General features: G+C 49.2%; 1 protein-coding gene across 1 annotated transcript; it reads right to left on the bottom strand.

The window, feature by feature from the left end:
* Nucleotides 1-1,622: 1,622 nt before the first annotated feature.
* On the bottom strand, nt 1,623-3,094 carry LOC128271946 (odorant receptor Or2-like). Its single transcript, XM_053009638.1, has 6 exons — nt 2,882-3,094; nt 2,717-2,800; nt 2,234-2,652; nt 2,076-2,175; nt 1,795-2,004; nt 1,623-1,724 (listed from the first exon to the last, which is right to left on the bottom strand). The coding sequence occupies exons 1-6, from the start codon at nt 3,092-3,094 to the stop codon at nt 1,623-1,625; spliced, it is 1,128 nt and encodes a 375-aa protein (XP_052865598.1).
* Nucleotides 3,095-13,424: the final 10,330 nt, after the last annotated feature.

The raw sequence follows: 13,424 nt of genomic DNA, 5'->3' as shown, positions 1-13,424 counted from the left end.
GATTTATTGTTAGAAAGTTAGGGTTCTATGGTAGGGTTTTTTTTTTTTTTTTTTTTCGCGTACTGCATCTCCTTCTCCAAATTCAGTAGCAGTTTATGCCACCACGTGGCGAACATTTAACTTTTTTCTCTTTGCAAAAGTTCCCTTGAGCGATGGTTACCCTATTTTCGCGTACGTAAGAATAAATGACACATTCACGTACACCATTTTCAGCGCGTAGGTTACTGCATACGAAGGTGTGCGTGGTACGGCAGTTTTTTCTCTACTCGTTTCGCGATGGCGGGACCGCGTGGCTTTTTTCACTGGTCGGTCGGAGGTCGGTGGCTGTTCGAGTTGCTGGATGCTGGATAATGGTGACGGGTCAACCGGCGGTGTCTTCGTCGGTTGTCGTCCATCGTAACCTGAATGCCGCCAGACATCGCGTGGGTTCGGGGTTTGCGGGTGTGCGTGAGACGAATTGGCTGGTGTGGACTATCTCACGTTTTCGATTTGCACCACGATTAGTTAACACATTATTTAACGCGCTACGTAGAACACGGAACAGCCTTAACTTGGATATCTCATCGTCTTATTATCTTATTATTTATTTTATCCATCGCGAGCCTTCACTTGGATTCACGCTTTGATCCTCTGGTGTTGGTTTATTCTCTGTTATTACAGCTCCGTTGAAGTTGTCTCTTTACGGCTGTGGACACGCGATACACACACACGTTCGTTTTTCACTCCTTTCCAGTGGTGGAAGATGGTCCGAGTTGCACGCGCCGTTTTGTGGCCACTATGATCATAAAGCGAATACTTGATCGAGCACTGCCAGAGAGTGGATGTAATAAAGGCTCGTTTTGCCATTCGGTGTCACTGCAGTCTGTTTCACCGGGCCGTGTCCTGTCACGGTCGCCATGTCGTAGTTCACAATTCAATTCAGACTTTATTCAATTCCCATGTGTAGTCTTTCGTGGCTACCGCACGAATGCCTCTCATCGCAATTCCTAGCCTAGCCTAGCCTAGCCTCCGGTGAGTGCCGAAACGCATGGGCTCTCACCACAATCAGTTCTGTATCCGATATTTGTGATTGGTTTTGTCCGTCAACTGTTTCGCGTTTCTCAAGTGTTTATAAGCTAAACTTATACAGAAAATCTACGCTCGATTTGCAGGCCAAATGGCTGAGGTATATATCAAAGTTGTTGTTACGATAGAAACTAAATTTGCACGCTTTGCAATTGCTTGCCAAACAAAAGTTTGTTTCCAATTGTCAATCGTCGATTTTTGACAGTTTCTGTGCGGCACAACTCACTGATGCTATGAGTAGTAGCTGCTGTCATTTCGAACATTTAAAAGAAATGGTTTCAATCGGATACTGCGATTTTAAAGACAAGGTTAGAATGTAGCAGATATTTCGGTGTTTATTGAAGCATTAATGCAGTGAAACAAACAAATCAACAACAATTTCGTTTAACATTTCAATATTTCATTCCACATACAAAATTGGGTTTCTGACAGCACTATGCTGGCAAAGTGGTACTTGTCTTGGCTTTTGCCAGCACTAACCCTCAAAGTGCCAGCGTTTATTGTGCTTTACACTAAAGAAAATAGCAACTAGAACGTTCCTGCCGCAGGCGACCGTTTCAATTATAGACCCTCCTGAGTAGCGTGAAGTACGAGTACGACGCGTTTAGCAGCGATTGAAACATCTCCAAAGTCATCGGGTAAACGTTTCCAATTGTGAGCTGCGATTGAGGATCAAAAGAAAACGTAAAATTAATCGTGACGCCCAAAAACACTCCCCTAACTGCTCACCTCGAGTGGTCGCTGGGCGCGCAGTGTGATCAGGAGCAGCTTTTTCTTGATCGAATTATCCACCTTGAGCCACGGTCCACTATAGGCCGCCTCGGCAATGCCCATGCTTTCCTCGCGCACCTCGTTTGAGTGCCAGTAGAAGGCGAATATTTGCGACAGGATCATGAAGATGTAGGCACCAACGATCACAATTTGGGCCATCACACTAATCTGAGGGACACAATTACAAAAGGATTATCGGCGTTGATAACCGGCTTTGCAGCCCGCGGACGATTCCTTACAATATTGAGCAAGAAAAGCAGGGCACAAAGCATCAACCCAAAGGACAGGAGCTCTATAAGGCAGATGTACGTCACCAGGCCGTTTAGATCTTGAATAAAACTGTACAACAACGGTCCATCCAGCTTCCTTTTCCGAGACTTGGTGAGCGGTAGCTTACCGAATTATCCGCTTGTGATCTTCGATGAACTTTTCCAGCTGCCGATCGAGGCTCGGTGTGGCTTTTGAAATCTGTTCCGCCCGAAACGTACGCAACTGGTGCTGCAGGGTCTTGATCTGCACCAAGGCAAACAGCGTGCTGGTGGTGAAAAAACTTGTATACGGAATGTACATGCAGCACCCGGGGAAGGTAAGAACGAGCTGGGTGATGTAGAAGATTTCATACTGCGGAGAGTCGAAATTGTTGACGCCCGGAATGAACATGCCGTACGGCAGACTACGCTGGCCGGTGAAGAGCGGATACACGACGAAACACCCGCTGATGAAGGCGCCCAGGGCGAGATTGGAAATGGACAGGACCCGTGCTCGGCGCGTGTAAACCGTGATGAGCTTCGCTATCACCGGATCATCATCGATGTCCTGGCACGAAGCATTGGGCTTGTTTAACATTATTTGCACACACCCGACGACCGCCAATACTTACACGAATCTGTTTGTAGACGTTGGCGGCGCCATCGAGAAAGAGTTCGTACTTCTGCCGATTATACACAAGAATGAGGGTGCGCAGCTGAGCGGATCGGAGCGGAAAAGCACACATTAATGAACCGCAGCCGGGCCAACCGGGGCAATCACCATTCGAAGCACTTGCCACGGCGTTAAAGTAGAGCACCGCAAAGTAGGCATTGATGATGACCTCTTCGATGTTTCCCCACGCCCGGTAGAGGTCGGCGAACATGAAAACGTTCAGGATGGTCACGGGGATGATGCTGATGTACCGCCGCCAGTTGTGGACGAGGACAAACGACCAGAAGCGCCAAACGCGCACGTTCACCGATAACAGCGGACAGTCCAGAATGTCCATCCCGGAGTCCTAACCGGAGCGAATGAAGTTATTAAAAACCACTTAGAGAATGATTCGGAAAGTGTTCCCGCGGACTGCTTTTAAACGAATTTTCTGTGGGGTCCGCGTCCGCGTTCCGGGGATGGCTCGTATAAAAAATTCATCTACGATAAAAACGCGACGGACACCACGGACCCTTAGCCAGTTTAACTCTTGTGCTGGGACTAGAGAAAATTCCATTGTCGAGCACCGTGGTCCGAGTAATGAATTGGATCAGTTGGGGGAGAAATTAAAGTTGGCCCTCTACCGGCCACCCTGCTGTGGCTTCGTCGTACGTAAAAACTGTCATATTTCATTTCATCCTCGAAAAGTGGCCTTCCTCCAGAAGGGATAGGGTGCCGGGCAATTAGTGCCGGCAAGCGGATCGTGCCACTGACCGTCACCGGTGATCCATCGTCCTTCCTTCCGGCGGCCGGTCGGGCAGGGCCGTGTATCCTTATTCGATAATTGACGGTTCCGTGCGGTACGGTACTTAGGAGCCACGCTAAACGGTGCTGGCCTGTTTGTCGTTTTAATCCTCGCGCCGGCGAGGGCACACCTTCCCTCGGGGTGTATGATTTAGGTGCGAACCTGGCAATTAATGTCACCACCGCATCGCGTGCCGTGGCCGATATGTGTTTGGACGTGAGAAAGTTCAACAGAAAGTCACACGCGGCGTCGGAAGGATCTCTGGGGAATGCTGGAATGGGAGCTAATTTTAATTGTTGTATGGGAAACAAAGAAAACGGCCTCGACCGTAAAGCACCGAGTGAGTTTCGTAAGTGTGAAATAATTGTTTCATGTAATTTGAAAATCAATCAATTAACCAGCTGGTGCACATACTTTTGCTACTAGGCGATAAATTTATTGTCTAAAACGGACGGTATTAAACGGACTTGGTGTGTCAGCAAAACTAAGATAATAATATGACAGAAAGCACATAGAAAGTCTAGAACATACTATTTCGAAAACGTTTGTGTTCGTTTTAGCTTTCAAGTTGGCCATATTTTATTGACTTAGTATTTCCCTTACAAAAAACCATATTACTATCACTAAATTATCTCAAAGAAGTTTTGTTTGCTATCCGATCCGAAGTGGTAAACACGATGGAGGCGCAAGGTCTTTGGTGAAAAGTGGAAATATTTCAAAGAGTATTTTTCCACACCGAATTTTTCGGAGAAATATTTCACCACCCTTCGTCAAATGTTAGCACAATTTATCTTAAACTATTTGAGGAGTTTAGAAAACTCTATTAGATTTATTGGACATTTTGTGATGAAAATGTAATAGGTAAACAAACGAAGAAATCATGATTCATCGTTTAAAGAGCACACCCGAAAAACAGTTTCCCAGGGTGACCTATGCTCGAGTGAATCACGCTATTTTTCTCAAATATTTGATCAACACGAACTGAACTTTTTATCTCACTGCCTAATTAAAATCAATAATTCGGTCAAGAAAGTTCCACTCCAGTAAGTCTCAATTAAAAGTTCGTGTTGTGTGTGTGTGTGTGAGTGTCGAGCACCGAAGTGGGCACGAAATGGCAAGCGAAAAGTTTTGCGTCATGATGAACAATAATCCGTGGCACATTATGATGGTGTTCGGGGTGGAAAAAGAAATCCCCGGCCGGTTCAGTAACAGTAACGAGAGGGAGCAAAGTCTTTCAAACTTTCGCCCGGCAGGAACGGCTAAAAGAGTGGTCTTAAAATAATCCCATCATCGGCGGTGACGAATCGATGCTATGATTAATCACGATTTTGTGGTTTCTCGCCTTTCGCCGTCACTTTGTAGAGTCAATATTCGAATCCGCAACCTCATCGTCCCCACAGGAAGTGACACCGAAGAGCGGCGGTTCCCTAGCGATCGTTTCAATTATAAACCCTCCTGAGTAGCGTGAAGTGCGACGCGCTCAGCAGCGCGATTGAAAGTCGTCTCCAAAGTCGTCGAATAAACGGTTCCAACCGTGATTGCGGTTTGTAGCAGGATGCGGTCGTTGATGCAGCGTGCATTTCGATGGCCACTTCAAACACTCGCTCCGAGTGGATCGCGCAGAGAGTTCTCCAGAAGGCTTTCCTTGATCAAATTATCCGACTCCAGCAACGGACCACTGTAGACGCCCTCAACTACCCGGTGAAAATTATCTCACTTTGTGGAATCATACGAAAACAAGTAGAGTAATCGGTACCATACATAATTGTTCAGAGTTTGCAAGTATTACATTTTGAGCTTTATTTTGAACTTTATACTTTCTCTTGTTTTGTTGAATTTTCCAATAAAACTACCCAAATGAACCAAGAGCGAGCTAGGTTGGGCTCGTGCGATCGATGATTGTTCAACAAACTGAATGGTCCGCTTGGTACGCGCATCGGCGGAACGATCCAGAGAAGGAAACCACAAATTAATGAACCGCAACCTACCGTCGCCACAGTGACCAATCAAAGCAGTGGCCACGGCGTTAAAGTAGAGCACCGCAAAATAGGTATAGATGATTTCCCCACGCCTGGTCGGCGAACACTCACACACATTCAGGGTGGTCACCAGAAACACCAATCGCGCCCGTTCACCGATAACAGCGGACAGTCCAGAATGTCCATCTCCCGAAGGGGTCCTCGTTCCCGGCCGCTACACCGAACCTGGAGCGAATGAAGTTATTAAAAACCACTTAGAGAATGATTCGGAAAGTGTTCCCGCGGACTGCTTTTAAACGAATTTTCTGTGGGGTCCGCGTCCGCGTTCCGGGGATGGCTCGTATAAAAAATTCATCTACGTTAAAAACGCGAACGACGCCACGGATCCTTAGCCCGGTTTAACTCTTGTGCTGGGACTAGAGAAAATTCCATTGTCGAGCACCGTGGTCCGAGTAATGAATTGGATCAGTTGGGGCGGGAAATTAAAGTTGGCCCACGGGCGGTCACCCTGCTGTGGCTTCGTCGCACGTAAAAACTGTCATATTTCATCCTCGAAAAGTGGCCTCCCTCCAGAAGGGATAGGGTGCCGGGCAATTAGTGCCGGCAAGCGGATCGTGCCACTGACCGTCACCGGTGATCCATCCTCAGCCTTCCCGGGGCTCATGTGGCGGCGTGCCCTTATTCGATAATTGCCGGTTCCGTGCGGTGAGTTCCATTATCCTTTAGCTTTGGGCACAGGGGCATAGCTTCTTTGTGTCTTTATCGTTTAGGCTTAGAATTGAAACCACTCTAAGTGGTGGCGATATTTGAGTCGAGTATTATTATTTTTATGCAAGGCAAGATATTTTGGGCCAAAATTGTATAGAACAAGCAATTATAGGAATTCACAAGGCCATTGCCAATCTTGTTCATAATTATGATGCTTTGTTGAAACCCATCAGCATAGTTCACAAAGGTCTTAGTGTCCTTCCGTCCGCTGGTGACAGCATCGAAGCGTAGTGCATCTGTATTCTGCGCATTCGAATGCATTACCCATTTACTGTGCCAATCGAACGGCAGCTAATTATATACAAAGTGTTTCACTACTGGTATCCGGCAATGTATTTCCTTCGCCCATGATCGGATTAATGGTAGTCGGATCGCAATTATCATCACGTAAACCCAGCGTGGACGCGCGCTGCTCTGAACCGCGTAACACGAAACGTCACCGGCGCGTGCTTTCGTGCGGCGGAATTGCAGGATTCCCTTTTACTTTGTTCCCCAATCGTAATTATTCCCCAAATGCCCGGACGTGTCGCATTATCGGTACGCATTATGATGCGGCGGCATTGTGCAGCCAAATTTTGGGTCGCAATATCCGCCACCGGGTTGTTTGCATTCGCGAGACTTTAATACTTTTTGCGTACGAGTACGAGTGACGAGTTAATTTTACAGCATTTCAATTACCAAACGATTGCCACCCTTTGCTTCGTAGTCTTGCAAAAGTTTGGATCCGGGAGAATAGTTTGTCATTAGCACGAGTCATTTGCTCGCGTAGAAGCCGGACGCTAAAATGCATTCCCGAACACTCCAGTTCCATGGAATGCAGTTCCCGAGACAGCCGCTGCAAAGTTCAATTATGAAACAGGAAACTTTTGCTCGCCAAAGCTCGCCTTTAAACCGACCAGCAACTGGAAGTTGTCAAGAAATTCCATCCGAACTCGTCTCCCAAACCGATGACGCCGACAACGACAGCGGAACGGGAATTACTTCGCAAAGGCATAATCCGGAAAACGAGAAAGTTGCGGAAAAAGTTTTCTTTAATTTACTCTCGGCCAGCGCTAATGGGTGGACGCGCTGAGTTCGGGAAAGGATTTGCCCCGATGAGGCGTCCCATTGCCGGCCAATTCAATCTTTTGAAACCCCACAGGAAGTCGGGTCGGCGAAATTACATCAGTTTTAAGTATCGTATTACGAAATACCACAAAAATCTATTTCGGGCCACCGAGATTATGCTTCAACGCCGGGTGCTTACGGCGAAATAATACGTCTATCCGCCTCCAAGGACCCACCACCAATTGGTCTATGTGTAGTAAGGGACTACACGACTACTGAGAGGATTAAGTCGAAACAAATCGCCTGTGCTAGTCGAGAGACAAATTGTCAAACAAAAGCTCCGAGGCCAGCCTGTCGCCCGAGCGACAATTTATTCCCCGCACAACCGACTTCCGCTTCGGGCGGCGGGACATGAAATATGGACCGTTCGCCTGTCGCCAGTCGCCACGAAAGCCTACAGGACGAGCGCCACCAAAATGAATTTTATTCGCACTTTTACAACTTGACGCACTACCGAAACGGGTTGCCTGGCTGAAGGCGCCGTCCAGGGCGTCGTCCCGAAAACCGCAATCATCGAGCCACGGACGGACGGGCGACGGGCTTTCGATGGTGATGTTGGTGATGGTGGGCACATAAAACGCCACCAGCCAAACGCAACGCAGCGCGGCTGTGATGGACGACGGCCACGTGGCCCGAGGCAGCAGCATCAAATTTAATTTTAGATTTTTGCCACTTCTTCGAACGACTCCCCGACGGCGGCTGACGTGGCAGCTAACGGGACGACGTACCTGACAACGACCAAACTCGCGGGTGGAATCCCCGCTGGCAGTAACAAACTAGACGCCAAACCTCGCCAAACTCACGCCATGTTGCCACTTTGTAGCCACGGCGCGTTCGGCGCTCCAAAGTTTGTTGCGAGATGTGAAGAATCTGCGAACGGAGAAGTAAATTAATGCCCAAAAGCCCTGCGCCAAAATAAAAATGTGCCACAATCCGTAGTGCCCCAATGCTCCGTCGTCGTAATCGTCGCGCAAAGACAGTTAAACACACACTTTTCAAACAACCCATCCATCGGTCTATTTGCTCGGTCGACGTCGGACTAATCCACCAGTGCCCCCGCGCCTCCCGTGTGCCTGTGGAAACTTCTTAACTGTCGATTCCGGTGCCTAAATTCGGGCACATCCCACACGCCATCCGCGCGTTGAACAAATTAACTAATTGTGTGCTCACCGGAACTTGTTGTTTTGGTCTCTGCCGGTCGCGTGGTGAAACCTGATGTTGTGCTAGGGAGTGAACATGCCTTAAACCGGCCAATGTTTGTGCCGCGTATCCCGTTTTGGACGAACCTTCGGCACAGGCACCCGAAAAAAGGTACAAATAAAACATTGCACCGAAATGTTTCGTTTCGAGGCACGGAAAAAACTCTCTTTGAGTGATACAGGGAGAGTGCTTGCCCGGCTCCAAGCTTGCCGAGGTTGGATGATGAGCCTTCTCTTCACACACACATTACATCCCCCTCGGGCCGCCGGAACAGCATACGGCCGAAGTGCTTTTGCGCGTTCCGGGCGCACGTTCATTACGACGGTTATGTTGCTGTTGGCACGTTTACGACGGAAGTGCTGTTTAATACTGGGACGGAACGCACGGGAACGCATTGTTTTAATGCTGTGAATGGTGCCAAATCGAACGACGGCCTCTAAACCAACAGTGGACAGCTTTTCGGGAAATTTCGGGAGGGGGCTCGGTGCCGGACAACCAAACAGGCGCCACACACCGGTCCGGAGGTGAGGCCAGTGCGATATGATAATTTTTGATAATTTATGGTTGCACAATGGTGCGTCTCCTGAGTGCGGATTACGCAGGCCGCGGCAAGCTTCCCGGGAGTGTTGCATGGAGCTTTCCGGTGCAATTTGTCAAGTCCATAGTCCACAGGCCACCGGTGGTTTGCGAGTCGTCAATGTGTTGCTACATACTGGGTTGTTTAAGGAGTTATGTTGGTACACTCTTCATATGAACGTGCGTGATGTTTCATTTCGATCTGTCACTTCATTCTTTGTTTACAAGCCATTTATTTTTGACGTGTTACAGTATTTTTCACAACGGAAACAATCAAATATCATGCAGTGATTGAATTTGTAGTTTTGGAAGCTGAAAAAGTGTATGGGGACTCTTCGCATTAAATTAGAACAGCAAAAAGATGGGTTATCGAATTTAAACGTGGTCAAGCCTTGAAAACGATCCCGAACAAGGATGTCCGAAAACAGCAAAAACACCTAAAATTGCAGTAAAAATACAGAATATCGTATTGGGAAGAGATTTAGTAGAAGCCCCAGCCACCACATTTCACGCATTCGAATGCAACTTTCACGGCAACAGTTTTCGAAAGGATAAATTAGATTTTGTGTGTCGACCCATCACTATGGATGAGACTTGGGTTTATCGCCATGATCCTGAATCAAAAAAACAGGCCAAAGAGTGGTGTGAACCTGGTTCTTCGGCTCCGACACAAGTTCGTTTCCAGAAATCGGCCCAGAAAGTGTTATCGTCAGTTTTGTCGAATGCGAAAGGAGTTCCGAAAGGGCATCCGTCGTATTCGACAAATTTGGCCCCTGCGACTTCCATATGTTTCTAGACATAAAAAACAATGTGTGGAAAGCATTTTCCATTAAGTGATGAGGTCCTAACAGCTATAGAAGCGTATTTTGCGGCCCAGCCAGATTCTCACTTCAGGGATGGAATTCATAAATTGGAATCTCGTTGGAACAAGTTTATTGATGTTCAGGAAGAGCATACTGAATAATAAAGGATATTTCAAACCAAAAAAATTGAGTTTTACTTATCGAACCGTAAAACTTATTAAACAACTCAGCACATCCGTGACCCAGGCGCAACCTGGTAGCTGGGGTTCAATATTTGCCAACATCACAGACTGCAGACCACGACCCGCCTATTTGCTCGGCGGCGGTGAGTGATCCGATGTCGATATGAAAATTGCCGACCCAAACCAACGGAGCGGATGTAGCACCGGGGGCCAACCATGATAACATCAATAATGGTGGTCCGGGCTCGGCCCATTGGGAGCGGCCTGATTTTTCGCGAATGAAAACCGTGCCAATGAAGCCCTGGACCCTGGGCAAATTCCACCAAATCATCCCCAGGTCCTCCGCGGGCTCTTCCGGCCAGCGCGAAAGCACACGCCGAAAACCCCGTCCTAATGCTGGGCCAATGTTTAACTATAATTAATCGGAAGTTCAACCTGATAAACCAGCATGCTTCCGATCCGGCTGACCTCGGTGGTGCTCGGTGCTGTAACAGCCAGCGGGTGGTGCTCGTTAGCGCTGTTGTTGGTTTTCCACACACACGCCCGGGACAAGCGCCTAAAATTATTGGCCACCGGAGTTCTGGGTGGGAAATATGTTTTACAAGGCTTACGGCAACGATCGGCAGCCACGCAACCGAAGCCCACACGCTCACGGGGCTCACTCGGGTTGATGAATACGGTCCATTAGGAGGCCCCCAAAAACTGGGCCAGCCACAGTTTGGCCATTCCGGACACGTTTGAGTGGCGCCGTGGCACCGTACTCTATCTTCGATATTATAAATGGCGCGCACCGCGGAGCGGAGCATAAAGCGGCCCTCGCCCATCCTTGGCCCATCCTTGGATGGGACAAAATAATTTTAATCTTATTTTTTGTGGCGGTCGCTCGCCGGGCATCCTTTTCTTCTCGACTTCACCGCCAGGTTATGTCCTCATCAGGATCGGAAAGTAGCGGCCGACCAGCAGTGCCCCAAAAGGGATTAAGTCCGGGTTTTTTTCCGTTTTGCTCTCGTTTTCTGCGGTCCGTTGCTGAGTAAACACACGACCGACCCGCTTCGGTTGGCCCTGGGTCCTGTCAGCGACCGCGGAAGATGGGTCTCGTTGATTGGTGCGATTCCATTTCCGGCCCTCCGGTGCAATCCGGTGGTCGGTCGGTTGGTTCGGCCGCAAGTGATTGCGGGATAAAAATCGCTACGACATGGCATCAAACTGTCATCCGCCCACGAACTGCCATCATTCATATTTCTGCCGCCGTCCCCGCCGTACCGCGGGCGGAATGACTTGCTTTTGACGTTTACACTTTCGCTGCGCCACAGCCCCACGTGGGCCACTTGCCAGCCTTTTTTATGGATCTCACTCTCTCTCTCTCTCTCTCTGAGTTCGTCGGACGCCAGGATGTCGGCGCCAGGCATCCGCCACGACGGAATCGTTGCGGTCCTATCGGATCACGCCTTTCGCTCCGTGGTGCTGGTGGTGGATTTGACCCACTTTCCCGCCCGGTCTGCCCGGGGTGGCCACCGGGAAGAAGAGTCCTTCGATCCTCTGATTGATAATCTATCGCCAAAGACCTGAGCTTCGGATCCAATTTGAATGCCCGGTTGTCGCCCGGTTCGTTCCGTCCACTTAATTAAATCTGCTGGCGCCCGCGTCGATGTCGGGGCGGAAAAATTAGCTCCGGTCCCGGTGTTGACAGGACGGTTCAATTAGTTGTCCACATTGTTGCACATCCCGCGCTGGCCGGATGGCTCAACGTTGGCGATTTCGGTTCGGGAAGGGTGTTAATTAGTTCGATTATTACCTATCCGTCGCGCGTCGGAGCAGAAGAAGATTGTTCGTAGGCCAAGACACAGTATTGGGGTGTTTGCATTGGAGGGGGTAGAGTATACCGGGATCGGGAAGCTTCGACCGATGTTTCCTTCGGGCCAATTTGAACAAGGGACGTTACATGTATCTGCGTTATCCATTTTATAGATAGTCTAGCATATTAGACCACAGATTGTGGCAAAAATCGATCGGAACACGAACATCGTAAGCAATAAATGTTCGCAGTTCATTCTCATGAATCGCGCACCGGATGTCCGGTGTTCATGAAGGGTTCACCCTTCGAGGAGGTTGAATTGGTGTTGGAGCAAACATCGAATCATCCGCAATATTTGCCTAAGCATCCGTTGCGACAGTTTATCTCTCGGAATCCCGGGGTCTCGGAACCGAAACCCGGCAGGATGTGGATTATATCGATAACAGCATTGGAAAATTTAAATGTCCAAAGGAAACGTTGACTCCATTAGCCGGCAGCCACTACTTTCGGAGCCGTTGCGCCACGCCACGGTCGTGAGACAACTCAACATGCACGAAACAAAAGCACCGGCTCCGGTTTCCATCACCAGGTTGATGCAGGCGACAGGCCCAGGATCGAGACGTCTTGCGGCCTCGAGGATTGCTTTCCTCTGGCTCTGGCGCTGGCACTGCCAAAGTGGATAAGAATGCGAATAAGTGGACCGTGTGTGTTTAGCTGGGACCGGGCGGGCAGTGAACGAGGGCCCTCCGTGCGCCCGTGCCTGCCACACAATACGAGGCAGGAACATGAGAGGAAAATCTGCCTTTTGTCGAGTGCATCCATTGTGACGCGTCGGTGTGACTCGTCGGTTTCCCGGTGACGCTGCATGATATGCTCGAGCCACGCCTCGGTACCGGTATTTACGTGCTAAGTGACAACAATGTCAGGCGAGAAACCACACCAAACGGGGACGCGCGTCGTCTCCTGCGAAACTCGGCTGCGTCTGATGGAAAGCCCTTTTGAAAGTCACTTGTTGAGCTGGGACCCGCGTTGATTGCAAAACCAGCTCGGACCCGGCGCGGACTTCCCGGCGGAAAAGTTTATGAAAGCCAAACGCATCGGAGGAATCTTATTCCGATCGGGCGACGCGAGTTGGTCTTTAATGTGGCTTCCGAGATAACTTCGCACACCAAAGTTTCTTTTTCATTGCGCCTGGACAACAATAAAAAGCGGAACATGCCAACCACGCCCGAGCACCGAACTCCCGTGGCCCGTGGACACAGCGAATGTCACAGAAATGTAAAAACTTTGCTTGTTTATGGTGCCCGCCGAGGTGCTCTCCGGTGCGACCTTCGCTGATAATTATGATTGTCTTCCGTCACGAAAACGCCATGAAGAAAACTTTCCTCATCCAACTTTGCACCGTTCCGGAGCGGTCCGAATCGATCGGACCACTCTGTGTTTCAATGGTCCGCGCACGTCCAGCGTCCAGCG

The sequence above is a fragment of the Anopheles cruzii genome, chromosome 3 (assembly GCF_943734635.1).
Source record: "Anopheles cruzii chromosome 3, idAnoCruzAS_RS32_06, whole genome shotgun sequence".
In the NCBI taxonomy this organism is placed as follows: domain Eukaryota; kingdom Metazoa; phylum Arthropoda; class Insecta; order Diptera; family Culicidae; genus Anopheles; species Anopheles cruzii.
This window is presented reverse-complemented; position numbering and strand designations above follow the sequence as displayed.